Here is a 24,820-nt window from a genome sequence, read left to right as displayed (position 1 = left end):
CCAAAGTACCAAATATGTCTTGAAAATCTGCATTAAATAAAAAAATAGGTTATTTGCGACAATGGAACAAACCTTCACTACAGACGGTCGCTGGTATGGTCGGTGTTGGGGGTGACAGTCTTCTTCGGTATAAGCAGAAGGTCAGGATATTGCCTCGCCTGAACTTGTTAAAGGGGTTGGCCCTTTTTTTTCTTTTTGCGGTGTGGCTTTTCTCGGTGCCCCCTCTCTCTGCAGTCTAGGGAATCGCTGCCACCTTCAAGAGCAGCAAATCCTCAGACGTAAGTGTGTTAAGCCCCGTGTGCTTTGCCGAGGGTGGAAATGAAGACAGGCTACCCCTATGAAGAATGATGGCTCCTTCAAGAGGCAGCTGTCCTATTTTAAGCAGGCGACACTCACCACAATGTGCTGCCTAACTCTCCATTTCTCTTCCCTCTGTTTTTTCTTTTGTTCTTCTTCCTCTTTCCCCCCCCAAACTTCCGCCATCCCTGGCATGGCGAGGAAAGACCTCTGAGATCGGAGTGAATAAAAGTCCCAGGATTTATCTGTAGTCTGTGAGAAGATTATGTGTAGTCCTCCTCAAACATCTTCAAGGATGGAAATGTTATTGATGCATGTAAAGTCCTCGGGGGGTTTCACTCAAAGGACATTTGGGGCCTTTCATCCCTGACATGAAGGTGGAGGGAAACATTATTGAGGCTCCACAACATGACAGAGGTTTCTTCTTTCAGTGGGAGGCTTGAAAGGGAAGAGTCTTCTTCCTCCACCCTTTGAGAGAGAAACCACATAATTGGCTGAAATAGCTGCTCTTTTCTTCATCCCTGCTTCTTGAGGTAATTGGTATTTATGAAGTATTTATGGTCCATCTTTGCCGGTGTCAGCTCCACAAAGAGCCGCATATATGTTTTTTTTTCTTTATAGAAGGGAAGCTTTTCCTTAAACTTTTTTTTTTACCTTCCATACTAGAAAAGTGTCCCTTTTTGTTTTGCCCATTTTTACATATTCATAAATTCAGCAGAGTCACGCATTGTTGCACTTTTATAACAGCCTGAGCAGGACCAAGGGGCTGTTATTATCATGCGGCTTCGACCCAGGCTGCCGCCCCATCTGTGATGGTAACTAGAGGGATATGTAGACATCGCCTCTGCCAATGAGGAGATTTTATCATGCGATTGAACAATATAAAGTGATAAAAGTAAATTATCTGTAGCTTATGGAGCTTTCCAACACGGATTCAAAATCTATTGGATGGATTACCAGGATATTAAAAGGCAGCCGATGACTTTTGTGACTATTTATTTTATTACAGCGAAAGATTGACATTATTTCTTATTAGTAAAAGTACCATGAATTTAAACGTCCTAAAATCCTGTTTTTAACTGTTGTCCAGCACAACAATGCAATAAAGCTTCATATTCATATTGGAATTTGTAGAACCTCCATTGATCGATTGAAATGTAATGTATTTACCACCTGTTCAACTTAACTCGGCAGAAATCAGCAGAAAAAAGCTCTGAAGTCGGGGAATCGGCTCGTGGCTCTGCTCTCACTGGGCAAGTATAATCAGTCGTAGGACCAAAATTCATCCCACCAGTCGGGAGCCGTTGATCGGGTCGTGATCAGCTGTCATGACACTCTCTCTGCACTGCACGACAAACAGGGCTCGATTTGGCTGAAATTCGACTCGACTTCAGAATCAGTTGTGCGACTCAAAAATGGTGTCTAATTTAGCATGAAACCATACACTGTACAGTGTATAAAACCTGACATTCTTTATGATCTGACATTTTTTGCTCACAGTTTTGGTTAAATGTAAAATGGTTTGATAAACTTGGATGAATTCTGTTTAATTTCTAATGTATTTTCACAGTGCAGCACCAAAATGACTCCCTTTCCATCAGTTGAGTCCTACTCATAATTCATGGGATCCTAAAAATGGAAAGAAGGAAGTGAGTCATTGCTAATGTATTTTGGTAAGCTGGACGATATGACAGCGATGACAATGCACGCAGTCCAAAAACAAGTGTATCCCATCTTTGTCGGGTTCGGTGGGAACAAAAATGTAGTTTACTTTGTCAGCTCTGTCGCCTCTTTGTTCTGGAGCCCGTACAGTTAAGGCTTATCTCCCCTGCTTTCCTTTCCCTTTTTATTATTCTGTTTATCCTACTGTACGGCTATATCCACATTCTGAGTGACTGAGCTAATTGTTCCTGCTCATGCATTCTCTGCAGATTCAATTATACGCCACTCTGGGCACTCTGAAAAAAAAAAACGAGGGTGGGAAAAAAAAAAAAAAAAAGGGATGTGAGCTGAAAGTGTGGGAGAGTGAAAAAATTAAAAGGTAAAAAGTGAAAAGGAGCTTGAGAAGGTCGCAGATAAGAGAGGAGGAAGTTGAGAGAGAGAGAGAAAAAAAGGAGGATGAGAGCCAAGAAGTAGAAGCAGGAGGGATAAATTAGAGAGGGGAGTAGGAGCAGTCCCTTGAGTCATATATTTATGTAAGGGGAAAATCAGCTCACTGGAGTGTACACTGTAATGGCACCCCTCTGTATAATGATTGGCGCTGACCTCCCAAATAAGAGGATTAGTTTGTGCTTGAGCTGCCCAGAAATAATGGACCTCACCTTAGCTTAGCCGCAGTTTGACACAGCAGAAAATAGGAAGAGAAATAAGAATACCTCAGCAGCAGGAGGCTCGCCCCAAACCTCGTTCATCTGCATCACCATTGTGTCAAATTGGACATGCATTCCCCCGCATATCTGCCGGGTTCATGAACAGATGGCATAAACGTACTGGACCCCGTGTGCACTCATAAAATACTGCAGTAGACATCATGGAAATAAGGTGCAGTAATTTATTTCCTTTCCCCTGTAACAAGCTGTGCAATGAGTTACTGGTTCTGTTATTTACATGCTAGCTCGTCTGCAGGAAACAGGCTCTTGTTATTGCAGCTTTCAGTCAGGGCACAGTCTTCTGCTCGCAAGAATATTGTGGCTTAACAGTGAATGTTGTGGCTAATGTCTTACTGCAGGGCACGCTCTCCTTTTGTGTGCTCTGAACCAGCAGGATTAAAGCATCCATCTTGCTCTCCTGCTTCCCCTAATGGTATTAGGAAAAGGGTGGATAGGTTTCAGTATTCCGTTAAGGAATATCTGATATGGGGACTGGCTGATTCAATTAAGTAAAAAGCACGGTAGGAGGGAATGAGTACTCGTGTAATAGCCACTGAGCTCAAAGTGGGGCATTTTAATCTGGAAAACTCCTGCTTTACCAACCCCCACCTATAAAAAAACATATATATTATACAGTCATTACCAGAGGACAGTAAGGGGTCAGCATGCAATTTCTGCCTCAGTGCAAACCTAAGTCGTTCAGTGACATGAATAACAACAAATCGAAATAGGCACACACAACATTCAGCTTTTTATGGTGTATCCTGGGAAAGACTCCAGCCTCTCACTATTTAAAGTAGGAGAAACAGGTATAGGTTCTAAATGACTCTTGCAGTTAAAAACACAGCCCTTTTTTAACCCTTGTCAGACCTCAAAGGTGACATATTCTCCTCCTTTTCGACCAGTTTAAATGAATCAGAGCTCCGAAAAACATGCCTGTTGAGTTTCTTGTTCTAAATCCACTGTGATCCTGTATTTGATCATGCCTATAAACCCCTCTATTTCAGCCCTGCTCAGAACAGGCTGTTTCTGTGTCTGTATCTTTAAATGCAAATTAGCTGTGTCTGACCACGCCCCCTCTCCGGAAGGGCTTGGGTTGCCCTGGCTTCCTTGCACCATGCCCTTTTCTTTACCGTGAGAAGGCAGACTCAGAAGGCAGAACAAACACCTAGCTGTGGGAGTGTCACCCACTTGGAGGAGGGGTTACTGCCCTTTGTGATGTCACAAAGGGAAAATCGCCAAATGGCCTGTTTGAGCACATATTTTCTGAAAAGTTGAGCAGGCAAAAGACGGAAAGGATGGACTTTCCTATAATTAGGATAGTACTTTATTGATCCCCAGAGGGGAAATTCGGGGGGTTTATAGGCAGACTAGGGATATTTATTAATTTTTGAAAAACATACGTTGCATAATATGTGACCTTTTATAACAATCTTTCGCTTCCGTCAGGGTTTCAACATCTTGCATTTTACGTTTTTTTAACAGATTAATTAAAATATAGAGCTTAAATCATCCTTAAGAACATCTTAATGCCAGATTGCTCCAAATTACAGTAGAAAATCAATCAAGAGAATCAACTACAACTGAAACATAACAAAGGGTTTCAGGGTTAAATGCAAAGAACCTGAACACAAGTTAAGTAAAAAATAATAATAAACAAATGAAAACAGTGGAAATAGCATTTGGGATACTAGACTTTGACGCTATAATCAGCATTTTTAAAGTTATTTAGCAGCTACGTTCATGTAAAAATTGCCAACCAAATATAATGCTATAAAGTAACATAGACTAACTGTTCAGTGCTTAATAGTTCATTGGTTTATTGGTTTATCTTTTCAGTGAATGAATGAATAGAACCTTCTTGCCCAGATTGTAATTTGTCTTGCACCAAGAGCATTAAAACATAAAACATTAATATATTCATGACAAAAAGAGCAACAACCAAAAAGGACAACATACAACAAACGAGACTAAAATCAATATGACTGAGCATGGACAAAACATCACATCTACTGAACATGGACAAAACTTGTATCACTCTACATTCAAAAATAAGTGCTGTAGTTGTTCAGTTTGCAAGTTACAGTCACATCCAGCTTAAGAAGTCAGATCTGTGTTTCCTCTCTCCGCCAAATTGGAACGTTTGACTATACGACTTGTAAGCTGGCGATCAAAACAATACCTCAAAGGAGTTCCAAATAATAGCCTGTCTTATGGTGGCATATGGGAAATGTTTGACACTGTGAACATATTTTTCACTGCCTTTTTCACATTCACAGTTTGCAGGGTGTGAACAAGCTGCATGTGAAGTTGAAACAGGCATTACTGTTTCCTTGTATTGTTGGATCACAGAATAATAAAGCGAAATAGAACGTTTTTTGTTTTTTTTCACAGAATGAGACTGACAGTAGCATTTATGAACTCCACACTTCTCTGGTGCGTGAAAAACAATAGCACTATGTTTGGAGCTCCTTTGTCACAGGCTGTCTAAACACACCAATGTGAAGAGCTGGGTTTTGGTATCGCTTGAGAGATACCAGTAATCACATGTTCTCTATATCAAAACTCCTGACCTTTCCAGTGAAACATTCAAACTTTTAACCCTGAAAACTGCATTTGCTCTTTCCCGCCTTAGACTACTTTGGAAAGCAGTCGTTTCTGTGTTGACATATCAGGCTAAACTTAAGAGTCCCCATATCAGATGCTTTTTGACCAGTTTACTCGACATCTTCACGCTCCAATGCCCCCAAATAGATTTCTAATGCATTACATTTAAGTGTACCACAGTGTGCCTCTGGCAGAAAAAAAAAACCCAAATCAGTTTTCTCAACTTCTTCCACTTCATACAGTTGAGTGGTCAGGTTATCACACTGCCGTTTGGTGTCTTCACGCCACCAAGTCCCAAACCCGTCTGCAGCCGTTGGGTTTCCATTACCGCAAATCCATTTCACTCATTTAAAATTAATGGCTGTGGACCTTCCCTGACCCCAGAGATAAGGCAGGCCAAGTCTTTTTTCTTTGGAGCACCTCAGGGATAAGGCTCTCTCTCCATCTGCCTTTGAGTAGATGTATAGCTGGGGCATGACAATTTTTGGGGTAGTCACTTTGTATTTTGTAGATTCATTTCTCATATTTAACATTAGAAGAAGAAAACTAGTGGAGTTTAATACTGTTACAAGTATGGAAAGGGTTAAACTGCATTATACAAGGATTCAAATATTTTTGTCATTTTTGTATAATTCTATTATATAGGAATCAAACTGCCAACCTCCTGATTGAAAGATAACCAACTATGTTGGATACAAATGTGTGCTTGAGTTGTTCTATATTTCATTCCTGCCTTAGGTAAAAACTGTATGATGCTATATTTTCATGTAATACGGACACACTGGGCGCGTCCTTGGCTCGGTGTGCATTGAGCCATGGCTCCAGGTAATGGACTCAGTTGGGTGAATGTACAAACATGAGCGTGACACGGTGTTGGATTGTTTGAAAGGTTAGTTTAAGTTAATCTGTTTATGTTGAATCATTGTATTGGATCAGTGGTACTTCGATAATGTTGACCATTGGTATCCTTGTATATGTTGGGTTAATCAATGGATTGGTGTATCCAAAGTGGAGAAACAACTTTGGTTTATCGCTTCGTACAGGACAATAACCAATGAACTACTTCCTCAGTGGCTAACTTCAGTATGGATATTTGCAATTCATATCTTCTGTGAAGGACAACTCTGCCATCTTGCTGTATTGTCGTCTTGTCAGGGAAAAAAACACATTCATCAACAATCTTACAATGTTCTCCAATCTCTCCTCAGTCTGTTGAGCTCCAAGCTGAATGGTTTCAACTGAAGCGATGTGTACATTGACTGTAGGACAATATATAGAAGATCACCATTTAACTCCAGGTAATTTAATAGTAATGCAAGGCTTACTGTATGCAGCATATACAATGGTAGACTACAGCTTTTCAGCTGTGTTATAATTACATGAGATTACTCTCAGTATGAATAACCTGTGCTTTATCATTTTCCCTTTCATGGTAGTTGGGTTGAAATTGAGACAATAGAAGCTCTCAGGAAATGAAGCTTATCCACATTTGAGCACCTGCATTTGTCCTACATTTCCAGTGCTAAGTGTACACAATCTAGCAGATGGTACTGTAAACACACTCTTTAGAATGTAAAATATCGCTCATAAAAAGGGCCCTTGATGCATAATGTTACACTTTTATAGGCTGAGCTGTATTACCTTTGCTCATTTCTCTGGCTGCTCTTATCCACCATGAAAATTCAGGCCTATTAGTCGCACAAGGCACTGTATTCAGCCACCACCCATGACTCGGTGGATTGTAAGAAAGGGTGAGGATCAGGGTTGTTGGGGACATTACCCTGGGCTCTTTTTCCTCCTGCACCCTGAGGACTCAGCCATTGGTGGTTGGGGGAGGGAGGGAGGTTTCTCAGCCTTATCAGCAGGACAGCACCCAGCGCTCTAATCGCTGGGTCCCAGAGACAGCCAGAGGTAAAGGCAGAGTGGATGGCTGAGCAACATCCAAGGAGAGAGAAAAAAAAAATCAGCAGGAAAGGGAGAAGGAAAAGCAGCAATGTTTATACCGCTTAGGTTACATCAAATGACAGCTGCTTTACAGTTCAGTGCATAACTGAGTAGAAATCCTCTTGGTGAGACGAGACGAGACGAGAGTAGATTCTGTCCCCACGGCACATTGTTGGTGATGAAATATAGAGACTTTTCAGTTAGATCACAAGTCTCTTAGCAACCAGAGCAGGTGCCATCTTGAAAGCATCCTTAAGATGAGGCAATATGCCAAAAATCCTGAAAGGATAGTGTCCGCACTAAGTCCAGGTCAGTTCACAGAAGAGTCTTCAAACGAAAGTCATGGTGGGACTAAGTTGACTGTCCTACAATTGACCCTCACTTCTTCTTTTAGCTTAATTCCAATAAGGGATTTAGGGAGGTTAATACAAACTCCACATTTAACTCTTGGCACAATAAATGAAAAAATGCAAAGACAGAACACACTGAAGTACAATTTCAAGAGTTATTAATTAACCACCATTGGCAAAGGTGAAATGGTGCAAGGTCTTGTGTTGGAACTGACCTGGAAAAATCAGGTTCAGATGCTTAAACTAAAGTCCAACTAGTATAATTGCAAAATAAATGCACAGCATCCTATTATTTGCCATGTTAATCTGCTGCCTTCACAGAATCTGCTTTTCTGTACAGAGATGTGCTTGGTTCAATGTTTTGTCATGCTATTGATTGGCCTGTAGAAAAGCAGGCCAACATAAGACTGTGTGGGCTGATCTGCTGTGTTTGATTTTCATGTCCCAACTGATTATTGAGCTGCATAAAAATTTGAGAGTGATGCTAGACAAAGAAATAAAAAAACGTTATTTTTAAAGAGTAGAAAATATGTTTTCATTGAAGTTGTAGTAATTTCAGAAATCGAACTGGCAGACAACAGTTGAATTTGTAACTTTGACTAACCACTGGCTTCACTGGGAGCCTCGAACATTGGCGGTCGCTCACAGAGGTATATTGTCGTCAGAGGCAGATGAGTTCAGAAATGTTGTTTTGCCAACCAAACCAACCATGACCTTATTTGCTGTAAATGACCTTTTCGCATAAACCTTGTTTTCTAAAGGCTGATGACAGATGTTGACATTGTAGGGTGGGGGTGGGGGGTGTCATTTTATTTATTTGTAATGGCTTTTTGTGCCTTTATTGGCACAAAAAGTGGCCGCCCCGCTTGGAGGACTATGGCCTACGTACATGGGCATGCACACTAACCACTGCCCAACCTGCGCCCCTGTGTGTCAGTTTAAAAAAAAAAAATCTTGGCTCAGACCATCAACTCTATACAACATGGATTTACAAAGCCATATTATAGTGGCCATATTGGAAATGTATCTCCACCTAACTTTTGACCAAACTAGACACAGACAAAGTAGTGGAGGTGAGGCCGGCCTTAAGCCTCCTGGCAAACAGCTACTTCGCACCCACCTGTTAGTCAACTGAGTTATAATTATGCAAATGTGTGCATAACACTAAGCCTTCATAAAAGCAGAACATAATAATTATAAAAAGGTGACCACTGCATAGTTTTTCACTTGAAAAAAGAGTAACTCTCTTTTTAACCAGGCTGTAATCCTGACGATTTCTGATGTGAAAATGGGCATTTTATTACGTAATAGGCAGTCAGCCTTTTTTTGAGTGGTGGGGTGGGGGTTTCCCACATAGGCTTCATAATTTAACATTTGATGGAACCTGGAAACTAACACTTCAGTGTTGAGGTCAGTGTTTTGTTGACCCTGCTTTCCTTCACAGTTACTTAACCTAAGTTATTATTTTTTCAATATCTCAGAAAGTAAGACAAAAGGGAGATGACCTTAAAGTTGAATCAATAGTTTTCTTCAGGCATATGGAGAGGTTTGGCAAATAGAGAATGCTTGTTAAAAAAACAAACACTTTTCTTTAACAGTCCTACCTTAGCACATGTGAACGACACAATCCAAGAAAAACATTTCTCTTCATTTCCTCGTAAGCTGTGAAGCCTTGCAGGTAAAGCAGCTTCCCTACTGGCAGCATTTTTGTCAACCCTCCATGAGTGTGCAACGCAATAAGGAAGTGCTACAGGCAGTAAATAATAGATTAATATGTTATCAAAAAAGCCTTGAAGCAGCCACAATCCAGGTATGGTTGTAACCTCGGAGAAGGAGTGTGATGGAGCACATAGTGTTCCATTCTCCACACTTGATTTACCGCTGTGACTGCTTTAAAAGAAAGACAATAGGATTTGTGCTATTGATAATTAGTTTTTAATGTGCCACACTCATCATGTCCAATTTCATGCCCCTTAGGCAGCTGATCACAGATTTAATCAACACATTATTGCTTGCTATACTTAAACTGACTGCAGGGAGGGCTTCTCTGTTTGTGTGTGTGTGTGTGTGTGTGTGTGTGTGTGTGTGTGTGTGTGTGTGTGTGTGTGTGTGTGTGTGTGTGTGTGTGTGTGTGTGTGTGTGTGTGTGTGTGTGTGTGTGTGTGTGTGTGTGTGTGTGTGTGTGTGTGTGTGTGTGTGTGTGTGTGTGTGTGTGTGTGTGTGTGTTTGCTGTTAGGAGTGTGAAGGTGGGGGGGAACACAGTGTTAGTTGTGTTTGTGTGATCGAGGAGCGAGAGAGAGAGAGAGAGAGAGGTTGTCAGCATGTGCATCCATCCCAGCAACGTCCGTCTTTGATAGACATTGAATATGTGTTCCAGGCCATTAAGCAAGAGCTGCGTTTGAAGATGACGCGCTCGGGAGCGTGCGGTCCTGCTGTGTGGAGGGAAGCTATTGTTATTATTGTGTTTCTAGAGAAGAGGAGAGTGTCCAGGCCTCCCTCACCTGATGAATACAGATGAAAGCAGAGCTGTTATGTCTGTGGGCCTTGTTTTTTTTTTTTTCAGACCACTCTCATAACACCTGGGACTTGTTAGTTTTTTTGGTTACTATGTGAGGTTTGTCTCTTTTTTTAAATGTGGTTTTGGATGCTGCAGAGCAATTGACTAATGCTCAGGTTTTCAGTGAGGAGACATCACGGAGCATGTTGCTTTGGATCCATTGCAGCATATCAATATATTGTTTACTATAATACATCCTCTTTATGGTTTTGTCTCTGAGTTATGATTCCAAACTGTGCTGTCCATTACTCGTCTGTCTACCAACAGCTACTGCAGTGGTCTTTGTTTCTGATATTCGAGCCCCGCTCAGGTTGATTGGTAACATCTTTATTGACCTGATCGTTTGACTGCAGTCAAAACATTTTTTGACAAACACACATCTAAAGTGTCCATTAAATTGACTTGAGCTTGTGTTGCGCTTTAGTCTTCTGACTACTCAAAGCGCTTTTACACCGCAGGCCACATCTACACATTCACACACTGATGGTAGAGGATGACATGTAAAGTGTCCATCAGTATTAACTAATCCCATCCATACACACTTATCTGCCACCAATGAATCAGCGGGAGCAACTTAGTTTGAAGTGTCTTGCCCAGGGACACATCGGACATGTGGCTGCAGGAGTTTAGGATCAAGCCAAGACCATCGCCACCATGAATCGGGCGCGCGAACCAACCACTGCATGACTCTTACCAGTGTCTATGACTCTACCTGTATCATACACCTGTGATTTTCTCTGTGAAGGCTAGAATGATACCCTTCCTTCTGTCTTGGTTTAATTCACATGGAAGACGTAGAAGAGTCACATAGCTGATTATATATTGAGACGATACTGTTGAACAACCTGCGGGTTTATTTTTATATTTTTATTAATTTTTGGGCTTTTCGTGCATTTATAGGAGAGATAGGACAGTGGATAGAGCCATAAATCAGGGAGAGAGAGAGTAGGGAATGACATGCGGGAAAGGTGCCACAGGCTGGATTTGAACCTGGGCCGCTTCCATACATGGGGTTGGTGCGCGCCAACCACTGCCCCACCAGCACGCCACGGGGGTTTCAATGCAACTCAAAATAGACCACTGCCACAATTCTCGGCATACAAACTATGAATCAAACAGTGTTTTATAGATCTATGGAAGCCCTCAGAGGACATGCATCCATACATTAAATTTTACACCATTTTCAAACTTATTTATCTGATTTGAATGGATAGCAAGGCTGGTTTTCCCACGATAAAGAGTTGGCCTCGTAATGTATAGCTCTTGTCTCTCAGGTTTGATGGCCTTTACTCAGTCAGTTCAACTTGAAGATACATGTAAACATCTTCGCCCGGCGTTTGGAGAACAAATTGATCTTTCTTTTTTCTTCGCTTCATTTTTGACATTTCCTACCTCGAGTCCCTGACATCTCTGTGCTCGACTGCAGCTTGTTCTGTGTCTGACAAGATCTCCTCAAGTCAAGTCTTGACCAGTGCTCACCATGAACAGACTACACAACAAGTTTTCAAGCTTTAAAAGTGAGTGTATAGTGGAAGGAGGAGGAGGAGGAGGAAGAGGCAGAAATTCAGACGACTGGAGCCAGAAGCAGTAGTGGCTGTGTTTATCTTGAACCACTCAGCTCCCTGGCTGTGAGTCAAACGTGGAGGGAGAGAGAGAGACAGACATGGGGCGGTCGTGGAGGCCTTCATTAAATGCAGCTCAGGCTCTGGTGAAACCCTGGTTAATGTCCCTATCATCTCTGGAGTGGTCCAACGTCGAGCTCTCCGTCCAAATGACTCATGTTTAATGCATCTCCGCAGTCCTTGTCACTTAACCTCACCTCTGGAGGTTGTAGGTCGGAGGGTTTGGATAGCGCACACTCCCGCTAAAAACCCACGAGGGGGTTAAAGTTATTCTTCACCCAGCTCTCCATTTACTTAACATGGGGGGGAGCCTCTCCGCGTCTCGTCTATTGCTGTGTAATCTCCCACAAGCTAACCCACCCCCATCACCCCCATCACACTGCCTGAAACTGAACTGGAGGGTGGTCCGGGTTTGACTATGTGACTCTCTGAAGAACTTACTCTGCTTCCCGTGTGCCTCAGCTGAATGCTAACGCAGGGGACCAATGGTGCTATGTGGAGAGACTCTGAGATGTAGCTGTTAGCACTCCAGTCTGGAAACCAAAACCACAACAGCCTTCTAAGAAATGAATTTATATATAACTCCCAAGCATGAAGCGTGTTTCATTTACAGATGAGCCACGCCCACACAGTCTGTCCGGCATAATGAGCAGTATTTGTGGAGTATTTACACTGAATGGCCTTCTGCACTTCGATGTCATTATGCATGTTTTTACTTTTTGCAGTCTGATTTCCAGAGGCTTGATGAAAGTTTTAGCGGTGACGCTGAAGGCTGTCAAACTCCATCAAACTTTAATATTTTTCGTCGGAGCTGCCAGAGATTTGCTAAGATTGTATTCAGATTGCATGAAATTGAATTTGTCATGCTCATTAAACACTAAACAGGTTTAAAATGAATGCAGCAGCTTGGAAATGAATGTAAATTCCCCTATTTACGACGTGGTCGGACAACACATTATGCGACTGTTTTGAAGCCTTTTAAGCTGGCAGAGATACGTGTCCAGGGGGGGATTTGGAAGAAGCAAATCAGCGGTGATTCAACAAGATGTATCTCGACCACATATGGTGACTCTGTAAGAAGATGTAAAAAAAGAAGCTGATATTGTTCTCTTTGTTTCATTCGGTCGTCACGCATGCTTTCTCCTCAGATTTTCCCCGCTTATGTGCAAAGACTGCCTCCACTCTCTCACACACTCCTCTTCTCCCTCGCTCGCTCACACGCACCCACTCAATGCCTGTCTCTCTCTCTCTCTTTCTTTGCTCTGGATAATGGTAATTAGAATATCACCATGATTGAGATTTGGCAGAAGTTGAAGAGGAAATAGGTTTACTAATCAAAAACTGCCTCGTCGCTGGAATCCTGATGCTCACTTGGCTGGAAAAAAATCTTCTATGATGGGGGGCCGAAGTGGTTGCCAACTGTATACTGTGGGCCAACGCTGCTCGTTCCCGCCAATGATGGATTTCATGCAGATGTCCCAGTTCATACATTTGAGTCAGTTTTCACTCATTAATTTAGTTTTTGTGTCATTTTGTGTACTGTCTGCACCGATGGTAATATACAATGTACACAGATACACTGTACACTTCTTGATCTTTTGGTGTGCAGTGTTTGTGTCCGTCTAAAGGCTGCTTCACACATTTTTTCACTCTAAACAAACATCTTGGACGCCTCTTTGTAGAATTTTTAGCATACAAATGGTCAAATTCAGAATATTAAGACGAAGTATCAGCACTTTTGATTCACTGTTTTCAGCAGCGTTTCTACAAAAGAAGAACGTTGTTTGATATTTTGGGTAATTTTGTAAGTTGTTGTTTTTTTTCTAGTGCAGAAAAATAACCCCAAAATATCAAACAACATTCTTCTTCTACATAAATAGTGCTGAAAATATAACCAATAGTGCTGATATGTCAACACAGCTGAGACATTCGTTTCAGCTGATAGCAGGTTTCATGCTGTACCTGTTGCATTAAAGGAGATCTATTCTGCTCTTAAAGAGACAGTATCTGAAATGAAGCGTTTCAGGCAGAGGCTGAAATGAGGGATTTTAGAACGCCAGTATCAGATAAATAAGGAGGTTTTTGAGCTACACATCTCACAGTGCAACTCAATAAGTGTCCCAGACTGACACCATTAATGGTGAAAGAGAGTATAATTCATCTCCTTTAATACAGTACATTTACTATCCTGTTTCTGTTGACCTGATGCATTAAAGGTGATAGATAATTACTCTGTGCTCTAATGCATTTTGGTTTATCGCTGTCTGAGTGCAGCTTCTGTTATTGTTTTTCTGTGGACATGAAAGTAGCTGAATATAGCTCTAGATTTCCGCTCCTCTGAAGTTTCAAACCTCCACATTTTGGTATAAACCTCAGAAACATGCAGATCAAAGCCTTTTTCTTTTTCGGAGCCAACTGAATTTGCATTTAGTTCTAAACTTTATACTCTTAACTTTTGCAACTCTGTGTTTCTGAAATCAGCTGTGTTCCTTGGGTTGATTGTTTTCTTCTTGCAGAGGGGAGCAGCATGTGTGACTTTTCTTTGCATTTGAAACCTGCCTTCTCCTGTACTTTACACGCATGTTCCTCTATGCACACGCGCAGATGGGGGCCTTTTAATTTTTAAATGGGGCTTTAAATGCTAATCTCCCTTTCTGTTTTTTTTCTTCTCCCTCCCCAACCTATCCTCCTCCTCCTCCTCTTTCAACAACAGGAGCTGCACAAGAACCAGGTAAGCCTTTTCCCGTGTTCCTCCGCTTCTCCTCACCTCATCCTATCACCATTTTTCCAGCTTCTGTCTCTCTTTTTTTTCAGACATGCTTCCTCTCAGCATTTATAGTGTTTGTGTATTGGGACGTGCAATCTGCAATCTGCAATCTTTCTCCATTTCAGCTTCTCTCATTCTCTCATACATTGTGCTTCTATTTGCCTCTCTTGCATTCTCCACAGACCATTTCTCCCAAATCTCATGCGGCTGCTGTTGCTGCTGACTGATGCATCTTCAGTGTTGTGAAGAGAGCTGGTCGTAGCATTGTAGTGTGCCCTGCAGTTACCCAGATAGAGCTAGGATAGAAATCAATGATCTGAAGGCTTTTATTATAAAAAGCAAAAGCATTTTTTTTTACCTCAAAATAACTAAAACCATTTAGATGTAAAAATGACATTTTCATGTTTTGATATCTGTGTTTGCACTAATTAAGGTTATTTCAGGCTCCATCAGACTGATATAAAACACACAGTTATTTAAAACAAGCAGAGTATATGAAGAATTTACTGCTCAGGTTTTACTTTTCACTGCTTCTTCATTTTAATTGGCTTCGATGGAGAACATATTTCACAGTTGATGATGAGAATCTTGCTTTAGAAAAACACAATTATAATTTTTGTTAAGTAAACCTTTCTGCATTTTGAACAGGAGAAACAAAACTGCTTTGACAACCAATGACAGCCAAGATCCTCTCGATATCCCGCTCTGTTGATTTGAACTTGCAGCAGTTTGTCCATTGTGTTGTTTACAGTGATGACTTCATCAGAATGTCACACAGTCCTTTTTAACTGTCACTCCTGAATGTCACAGAAAAGCTCTGTCTGAGAAAGAGCTGGTCTCTTCTTATTGGCCAGGTAACTAGGTTTAAAAATGAATGTTCTTCTTGTTTATGTGGCTCATTAAGTTGCTCATTGTTTCACGTGTGTTAAGGTAATGTCTAGATTATTTTTTATATTTAAAGACTGCTTGGGTTGATCAATTTGGTTTCAAGGGTGGGGAGGTGGGGGGGGCATGAAACCCCATGCCACCCCTATGGACACGCCCCTGTATGTCAGAAAAAAAACACTTCCTGAACTAATGTTTCAAAGTGTTTTTTCATGGGGTTGCATGTGCACCCCTTGAAATCAAATTAATCACCCCAGGAGCCGCCCAAAATCCTAAACTATGATTGGCTGCTTTCCTTTTCAGAGGAAATCAACTTGTTGGGCTGCATGTCAGCGGGCTGCTAGTCGTTTTCTTTATATCTCAGTGTATCTTCTTTTTTTTGTGTTCGTACATGAAATGATAAATTAGTACTTTGCACATCCATTTCTTAATACAGGTACATAGGGAAGGATAAAAAATGAAACCATAGAAAATTGCAAGCAAACTTCTGCAGGCTGTCAATGAACTGAAACAAAATGTATTTTTGTGTGCAGGAAATCTTTAAAATAATTTAAATTGACACTTTGGACTTTGTTCTTTTTGAAGAAGATGTATGTGTTGCTATTCTCTTGCGTTACTTAAAAGTGGATATGATTTGTAGAGATAGCAAAGGTCAATAACTCAAGTGCATTTGTGTGTGTGGGTGCATGCACACAAATGGCATCCCTCCATAGGTCACAGCCCCTCTTGGACCATCTCACTGACTAAGACTCACCATTCCCCTGCTGACATAGATGATGACAGGGATTTCTCTGCCCTAATCAATTGAGGAAGTAGAAATGTCTACTGCAGGCAACAGGTTGCCTTGAAGGACTTATTGCATCAGCATGACTGGCAAACAGCATCAACAGAAAATTAGAAGTAGCCTTTGGAAGAAAGAGTAATACGGGAACATCTATCTTAAATATGTTAAAACTGATAATTATTCATTAATAATGGGGCAGTCGAGCTAAAATAAAGTCATGCCTGCATCATCCATCTTAAGTATGTTGGTTAACATACGTTAAAACACAATTGAGAAAAGTGAAACTTACTTAAAAAAGTACATTGTTTTGTCTGGGTCAGGATGTGAGGATGTACTTCCAGAGATATCCTCATAGAATAAATAAAATATCCTGTTGTAAATCAAGCTAGCTGCCTCTGTAGCCTCCTCCACTCCCTCCCTCTCTCTCCCTTGTCTCTCCTCCACCCAGCCTTTTAATCCAATTAGCAGAGCCACTGACAGTTATTTATATGTACATGAATTAGAATTGAGCAGTAAGAGATCCTCCCTCGGGGCCGATTGGACGGAGCCCAGTCCTTCACAGGTCTGTTTCTCGGTCACAAACTTATGCCGCTGCCACCGAGCAGCGGTGCTCTCTGCAGCCCGCTGCCAACACAAGCAGCAACGAAAAAGTCACACCAACATGCGCTGCCAATAACAATCATCATCTCGTCTGAATTTAATGTGGAACTTAAACCAAAGCAGGCTCTTTATCCTGGGTAGTGAAATAATTAAGAAAATAAAGTCCCTTTTCCTAAACTGCAAATTCTTAAGAAGCATTTGATGAAAATGAAGACACTTTATAAAGCTGTAATCTCAGAGTTCAGGTTAATCTCAGATCTATTGCATTAGACAGAAATAGTAGTTATGCCAAATGAGACTGTGAGCTGCCAAATATGGCTCTTTTACCTTTTTGAACTCTCTGCCAATGATAGCAGCACTTCAGAGGGTTTCGAAAAAAGCCATCGTTGGTTTTTGAAAGGTTTTGAATTACAATGTGTCTGAAATGTCTTTGACACAGATTTTTCCAAAGTTGGATTCATTATCGTTGCCCTGTTGAGCAGCATTCATGTTTAAAGTTCTCTGCAGAGTCACAGGCAAAATGTTACACTTTGAGTCCATTAAGAGGCAGTTTGATAAAAGCATCAGAAAGCATATTTTGGCTTAATGAATACAAACCAACTGAAGAATTGAATTAGCTTCTCATTAGTTTTAATGCATTGCTACTTTGGAATTAAAGCCCTACTGGTACAGGAATGACTTTTTCAGTAAAAGAAACCAAATCAACAGTGTGAATGTCTTGAAAGCATATTCAAGATTCAAGATTTGTTTTTGTCACATGCTCATACAGATGTGCAGTGAAATGTAAAGACTGTTCCGCAAGGTCATGCAATAAACACTCAAATTACTAATACACATAAATACAGTAATATAGAAATATAATGTAAAATTGAAAAAAAGAAATATTTGAATGCACAAAATATAAAGTGTCAAAGTGCATATGATGAGCTCCAGACCTCTATATATATATGACTTAAAGTAAAGTCAATGTTTCTCCTCATTATCAGTAAAAAACAGTCAGATGGGTTAGCAAGAGTCTCTGTGAGATCCACCACAAACCTTTCCAACAGCCCTACAAAGATATACTAAAGACCTGTAAAAGTCTCCTGCAGGGATTAACCGGCATTCCGTCCAAAAGAAATACCTGCAAATTTGGTGTTATTATGTGCTGCTGGAGATTGCTTTTTAACAAGTCTCTCCAAGAGAATCCCACAGGCAAGCCTGGATTAGCAATTCCCTGACACGCTTTAGACTAAAATATAAATATATGGATCAAGAAATGAACAGACAAAAGGGTTGCTAATTAAGAAAAAGGCTCAGGGGGTCAATTGGAAAAATGGTGCGTGGAACCACCTACCGAGTTAATCTGGCCATGCCCGGAAGGTGTTCGTGTTGGCTTCAGATGTAGTGACTCTGGAGGCCATAGCATAAGGTTCTCTTCATTTTCATGCATCAGCAGCAGCCCACTCAGCGTGCCCCCCTGTTCTCTGTGTGGAAGCATTATGTACATTTACCATGTTTACCGGCTTCTTTATTCAGGTTTTTTTTTACTCTCATTATTTTGCCTGTTTGTACTTTTGTGCTGTTCGACACAACCTTATGTAACATGCAGAGTGAATATGGCAAGGTTAAGCAATGCATTCCTGTACTTTGTGAGATTCTCAGTTTGTGTTTGGCCCTTTAGTATAAACTGAAAGAGAATATAAAACTATCTACAAATGATAGACTCAAACTAAATTAATGAATAGCAGTAGAAGAGGTGTTAACAATATCCGTACAGGAACAGGCATTACAAAGGTACAAGTTGTTTTTCTAGGAGTAGAAGGGGAAACAATGGGACTGTAAGAAGTGGTACAAGTGCTGCTTTATGTCCTTTTTAGTTGTTTCGCACCAATACGCCAAGTCAAATTCCTTGTATGTGTAAATGTACTTGGCAATAAACCCAGATTCTGATTCTGAAGTAGAAGAAGAAGTTAGAGGAGTAGTGAGCGTATTCCTACATTTAATAGTAGAAGTAGGAGTTATAATGGAGGGGTGTGGTGGTGGTAACAGTACTTTGAGAAGGTAGAGCATTAAGAGTCTTAAACCCCTTTTTCAGAGCTCACCACACACTAACAGATTCCAATCACTAACAATCAGAGTCCAGACCCTCAAAATCTCACAAAATCTCTTGCAGTCGGTCGTGACTTCAGCGTAAACAAACATGGTGGACAATGGGCAGGAATTTCAGAGTGTGATTCCACGACAGTGTAGTAACAAAGCTCAGCCGTCACCACATCTTTATACATTCATATTGATTCCAGAAGAGAGTAATATTGGCGCCCCACTCGGTGAATTCACATTGGGTTACGGTGTTGTGGAAGAACGACATGTAGAGGAACACTGGTAGCTCCACATACACACACTCTGTTCTTCCTGCTAGTTCCGCTGATCGAGGTCAAGTCCCTTAACGCCTCTGTTACCTCCCTCCGATGGCGGTACAGGGGTCAGATCACCTCCCCACAGACGTCGCAAGGCGTAAACATCAGGCCTTGAACTGACAGTCGTTAGTCAAGTGATAATTGTAGGAGTAGTAAGTGAAATGACAGTGGAGGTAGAAGCAGTCATAAGAGAAGTAGAATAGTAGTACTATGAGTAGAAGAAGAATAGAAGTAGAGCAGTAGTTGCCTCACAGAAGACTCTCCTGACTTATGCTGAACTTGACGTCTTCTGAATATGTTTTTCTTGTCCTCGCTGGAGTAAACCAGAGCGGAAAAACTGTAGGATTTTTCAGAAAGTATTTTCTTGTTGTCAAAGGTCACAGTGCTTTTTTAGCTGACCCACCACTACAGACATGACTCGAGCTCTGCTGTGTGGGTGACTGTGTGTGTTTGTTCTGTATGCCAATCAATAGAATAGAAGACATGAGCACATGGAGGTGGGCTGAGGGACGCAGCAGTTAAACACAGGGAGTCTTATCCATGTGTGCACAGAGAGAGAGGCCTCTTTAAACACACATTTATGTACGAGCGCAGGCACACACACACACACACACACACACACACACACACACACACACACACAGTACAACCCAGATTAATGACTAAATCAATCACACGCGGATGCTGTTTGCTTGTCATCCCGTGTGCTTTTCTTTTATAACACAGGTTCAATTTCCCAGGCTACTGAAGCTCTATCAGCGTTTCCCTTCCGAATATGTATTCAGCAAGGTCATCTCTCACTGCACCCAGAACATTTCCCCACCACCACAGGATGTGTCTCCGCTATTGCATTGTCAATAGTCCCCAGTCCAATGCATTGCAATCTACATTTGTCAATACGTGAGCTGCTTAGAGCGATAGTGTGAGCTGAGGATGCAGCTCGTTTATTAAAGAGACCTTGTCTTGACTCGCGGTGACTCATGGGTTCGTTCAGGTAATTACTGGACGGGTTCTGAAGGTGATTTAAAATAATCACTACTGATAGAAGTGGCTGAGGTCCAAATTTATAAACTAAACCAAAAACTATGTCATAAAAAAACGATCAAATCTATCTTATGATATATAGAGAGAGACAATACAAATCTAAAGAATAGCCAAGCTTCATGGTATTCTACTAACACTTTACAGGAGGCGGAGAGGTTGAACTCCATGCCCTCATCTGCAGTGAAGGGACTTGGAGAGCTCAGTTGAAGAGATTTAACGTAGGCAGCTCCATCTGCTCACAATGAACTACAAAGACGGAGTAAAAGCACATTATGAAGGAGCAAAGGGGCAACTGCAATTGTTTAAACCTTCTGTTGTTGTTGTTTTTTTGATTTATGTGATATTTTTTTTAAAAGAAAGCACCACATTTAGCTTTGTCTTCTACTGATATTTAGCATTTTAAATAAGTGTTTATATAATTACTACCAAAGATGGGAGGGCTTCACAAAAATCAAGTAATATCACTATTACTACATGGCTATTTAGTTAAAGAACCAATGTGTAAGATATCTACTGACTGAAATGATGAAGTGAGCTTACTCTCTGATCAGACATTAAGGAAACATGCTATGTTGAAGTGCTGGCTTCTCTGACAACAATGCAGCAGCCAGCATGTCCTCCTTCTAACTTTAGATTCTGCTCCTGAATGCTCTGGATTTGTTTGGACCAGAGAAGGTAGGCGGTTCTAAGGCAACCCCCGCCACACGGCCGTTTTGGACGCCCCTCAGTTTGTCAGATATGAGAGCAGTTATCAGGTCAACAGGTGTTGCAGCGATGGAAGCGGTCAAGAGAAGTGGTTCAGATAGAAGTGATTGTACCCGACCTAAAAAGCCTCTGCATGTTTCTAATAAGCTCCACGAGCAGAAACGTGCTCAAACTAGGATCAATATTGGAGATGCTTTTGAAAAATGGAGAGAGGTTAGAACACAGAAAGGTTTACAGACCCATGCAGAGCTGGATAAACACTGAAGCTTCAGAGTCCACCACATGGTGACCTGAGTGAGCATCAACTCTAGAGAGGAGGTGGGGGGGGGGGGGGGAGACAGCTCTCACAAATGGTTTAAAATATGGACTGCAGTACTACTTTTAAACACTAGGTGATTCAAAAGATTGATTTGTTAATAAAGTTAGGCCGATGTGTTGGAGTTTGTTCAGGGGCAAAGATTATTTTCCTAATTAACACAAATGACTGGCTGTTTCCAGGTAACCAGAGTCAGACTTACAGCAGAGCTGCCAAAACAAGTTAAGAAGGCGAATAATCTGTATATGTATATGAATTTAATTTAATTTAAAGAACCCCAGGATAATATCTTTGACAACATACAAAACAGCTTCAACTGCAGAAACCTTTTTAAAACATCTGTTTCCTAAACCTCTGCCCTCCTGCTTTAAAGACAAACTCCTCTCTGTCGGGGAGTGTTTGTGGTTTTATCTGCTGTTTTGAGAGTGTAATAAAATCTCAACGGTTGACCTTTGACCACAGTCACGTCTTCCTCATTTCAGCAAACGACACAGTTGTTTCAGCTATGATCATCGCTAATTAATGTGTCACAATGCAGGCGGTATCTAACGACAGAGCCAGTTTAAAGTGATTATCTTTGACATTTGGAGATGAATAAACTTTTTGTTTTTGCTGCTCGCTGTCACCTCCTGATGAGATAAAGCAGTGATTTAACTTAAATGTAGTCAATCAGTCGTGACCCCATCACTGTGAGCGACTCGGTGGTAAGATCCATCTTCGCCGACACGTTCGCAGTAATATGATTTGAAGGAAGGAAGGATGGAGGCGGTAAAGAAGCGAGTGTAGAAAATTTTCCTAAAAAAAAGCCTCTCACGTTGTGCTTCTGTCAAAAGAAAGGAGAATATGATTAATTATAATGAAATAAAATCAGGTTATAGGGCTATGCAATCATAGTTTGGGATAATTTAACATCAGCTGGATATTTACAGTACGGGGTGGCATTAAATATTCATTCTTTAATTAGGGAATTTAATAAAATGTGGTTTCTCAACAGAGGGTGACACTCAGTCATTTGAGGATGATTAAATCATTTGTTTTAATTAAACCATCTTAAAGTTATAAACCCCCGTGTGCAGCCCCTCGTTTGATAGTTAAGAGAAGTGTGTGCAGGTATCAAATGAAGCAGACCAGCCAATCAGAGTGCAGCAGGTACTGTACACACTGGGGGCGGCTGTGGCTCAGTTGGTAGAGATGTCATCTCTCAGGAAGGTCGAGGGTTCGAGCTCCTGCAGCAACATGTCCGATGTGTCCTTGGGCAAGACACTTAACCACACTTAACTTAAGTTGCTCCTGCAACTTTGAAGGCGGTGTATGAATGTGTATGAATGGATAATTTAAGACTGATGGTTTACTCTACATATCACCCTCTACCAACGGGTGTCAATGTGTCGTTGTGACCTGTGGTGTGAAAACGCTTTGAGTAGCCAGAAGACGGCAGGCGGCAGTAACTCAGTTCTTAGGGATTTGGGTTTGGTTACTAGCTGGTTCAAGTCCCGGTGCGGACCATAATATGGAAGTTGGTCTGGTAGCTGGAGAGGTGCCAGGGCACTTTTAGAGTTCAGTGCCCTTGAGCAAAGCACTGAACTCCCAACCGCTCTGGTGCGCTCCGCTCTTCACAGTAAATAAAGACTTTTATTTTGTTAAGTTCAGGAGGATTTAAGGTTAAGCTTTGACAAACAAAATGATTCTTACATTTATAAACATTTCGTAAACATCGACACAGTAACAACGTTTACTGTTTTTTTGGGGGGGTTTTTTGGAGCAGGAAACAGGAAGAATTAACTTTGCAACTTCAAAATAAAAGCTCTGTGTAGCAGCCCCACTTGAACATGTCCTGTTTGTGCATGTGTGTGATTTGGGCCTATGTGTGTGTGAGAAACATGTCTCTAAAATAACAGAGTGTAAAACCAGAACTTCCCCTCAGGGATTAGTAAAGTATAACAAATTCAATTCAAAACACTAGAAAAGGGCAATACAAGCTTTTTACTCCATTTACCATTTTCATTGTTAAAGGCCTCAAGTCATGTCCGTCCACCCTTATAATAAACTCTGACTTAATGTTCTAGTCAGCCTGGTTGAAGACTTTGATGGTTCTGCTCCACACATCTGGCTTCATGGTTAATTCCTTAGTGGACCTCTTGTAATAGAAAAGCCTGATCTGCTGGCCGATGTTCATCCCATTGTTACTAAACTCCACGGCTCGCTCCATTTGCACAGGAGTCCTGATTGCTGTTTTACTCAGTACCTCTGAGCACACGGGAATGTAAAACCAGCAATAAGATAAGACAACAGGCATGACTGTGTCTAAGCTATTAATTTTCAGAACGCATGTTTTTGCAGACAGACAAAACTCCCACCAGCGTTTCTCCCTCCATCATTAACATCGTCTCCTGAGATTGCCAAATGTCACTTTTTATTGTTCTGTTTTTCCCCGCCTGCCTGATGTCTTCCTGTGATAAATTGTGTCCCATTTTTATTCATAAACACAAAGGTTAGCATGCTCTCTTTCTAACACAAGTGTTTAAGAAAATACTCTATTTCTCAAAGACAATATTTCCACTATGTTTTCAAGTGTAGCTGCACAAATTAAGGCCCAAAAAAGAACCCATCAGTGATGGAGCTTTTCTACATGTCTTGGATACCTGCACTGCCTGCAGGCCTGGACGGGATGAAGGTTTGCTAGTTTACAAAAAAGCATCTGTTGCCTGAAGCTCTAACCAGTTAGCTCCTTCTTTTGCCATCCCTCTTTTAAATTGATCCACAAACAAACAAACAAACAAAAAAAACACCAAACATTCTTTTCTATCACGCTGTGCAGTTCACACTATGTTCTGTTGCTCCAACATCAAAAGACCTTTCTGCGGTTAGCCAGCAAAAAGCTCCATATGTGTGTAGGCTACTCTATATTAGATGGAAAAGACTGAAGGGATACAAAAGAAAGCAGAATGGGTTTTCAAAAATATCAGTGGACTAAGGCCAGACCCAGAATCCCTCCTCCCCTAATAACACAACAAATCGGCTAGTGGATGGCTGTGTCGCAAATTATGTGACGCCAACTTCTAAAGCCTAATCCACACTATTCAGGAGTCCAGTGTATCAGCCTGATGTTAACTTCAGTTCAGAGCTTTAGTGGATCCAAAACTGTGCAGACATCTCCTGGAGTTAAAGTCAACCTTCAAATAGAGTGACTCCAGCATGAGTGATATTACAATTGTTAAACTTGTGTCAACATGTTGTTGATTCATCGTCAACTTTCGAGTCAAGATCGGGAAATGTGTCTTCTACTGAGGATGAAGCAATAAGCACCTGGACACTGGTTAAAGAAAAAAGTAATGACGTGGTTTAATACATATAAATACCTCAAGTGACAACAGGAGTCCTGGATTATATAAAACTTTCATTTTAACCATCGCCAGCAATTAGTAGTGCATAAAAACTAACACACTGGTAGATTTCCCCAATAACCAACCAGAGTCCCGGCTCTCTAAACTGTTCTGTTGTTTCCTGTTGGAGTGTCACATCGCACCGTTTTCACCCCAACGCCCCGTTTCTATTTTCCTCGCTGTCACTCGCGT

The 24,820-nt window shown here is 41.2% G+C and overlaps 1 protein-coding gene across 6 annotated transcripts in view; it reads left to right on the top strand.

Moving 5' to 3' along the window:
- cadm1a (cell adhesion molecule 1a) overlaps positions 1 to 24,820 on the top strand; it is a 407,268-nt gene that overhangs the window by 265,207 nt on the left and 117,241 nt on the right. For 5 of the 6 annotated variants that reach the window (XR_010668654.1, XR_010668653.1, XR_010668652.1 and 2 more), the window contains exon 2: positions 14,459 to 14,476. The exons of the other annotated variant lie outside the window; for it this stretch is intronic. Coding sequence is in view for 1 of the 5 variants with exons in the window: in XM_065962782.1 (XP_065818854.1) it covers positions 14,459 to 14,476 (18 nt within the window). In the remaining 4 variants the exon portion in view is untranslated. The remainder of the gene's footprint in view (positions 1 to 14,458; positions 14,477 to 24,820) is intronic. 6 annotated transcript variants of the gene reach the window in all.

The sequence above is a fragment of the Labrus bergylta genome, chromosome 14 (genome assembly GCF_963930695.1).
Source record: "Labrus bergylta chromosome 14, fLabBer1.1, whole genome shotgun sequence".
Taxonomy (NCBI): domain Eukaryota; kingdom Metazoa; phylum Chordata; class Actinopteri; order Labriformes; family Labridae; genus Labrus; species Labrus bergylta.
This window is presented reverse-complemented; position numbering and strand designations above follow the sequence as displayed.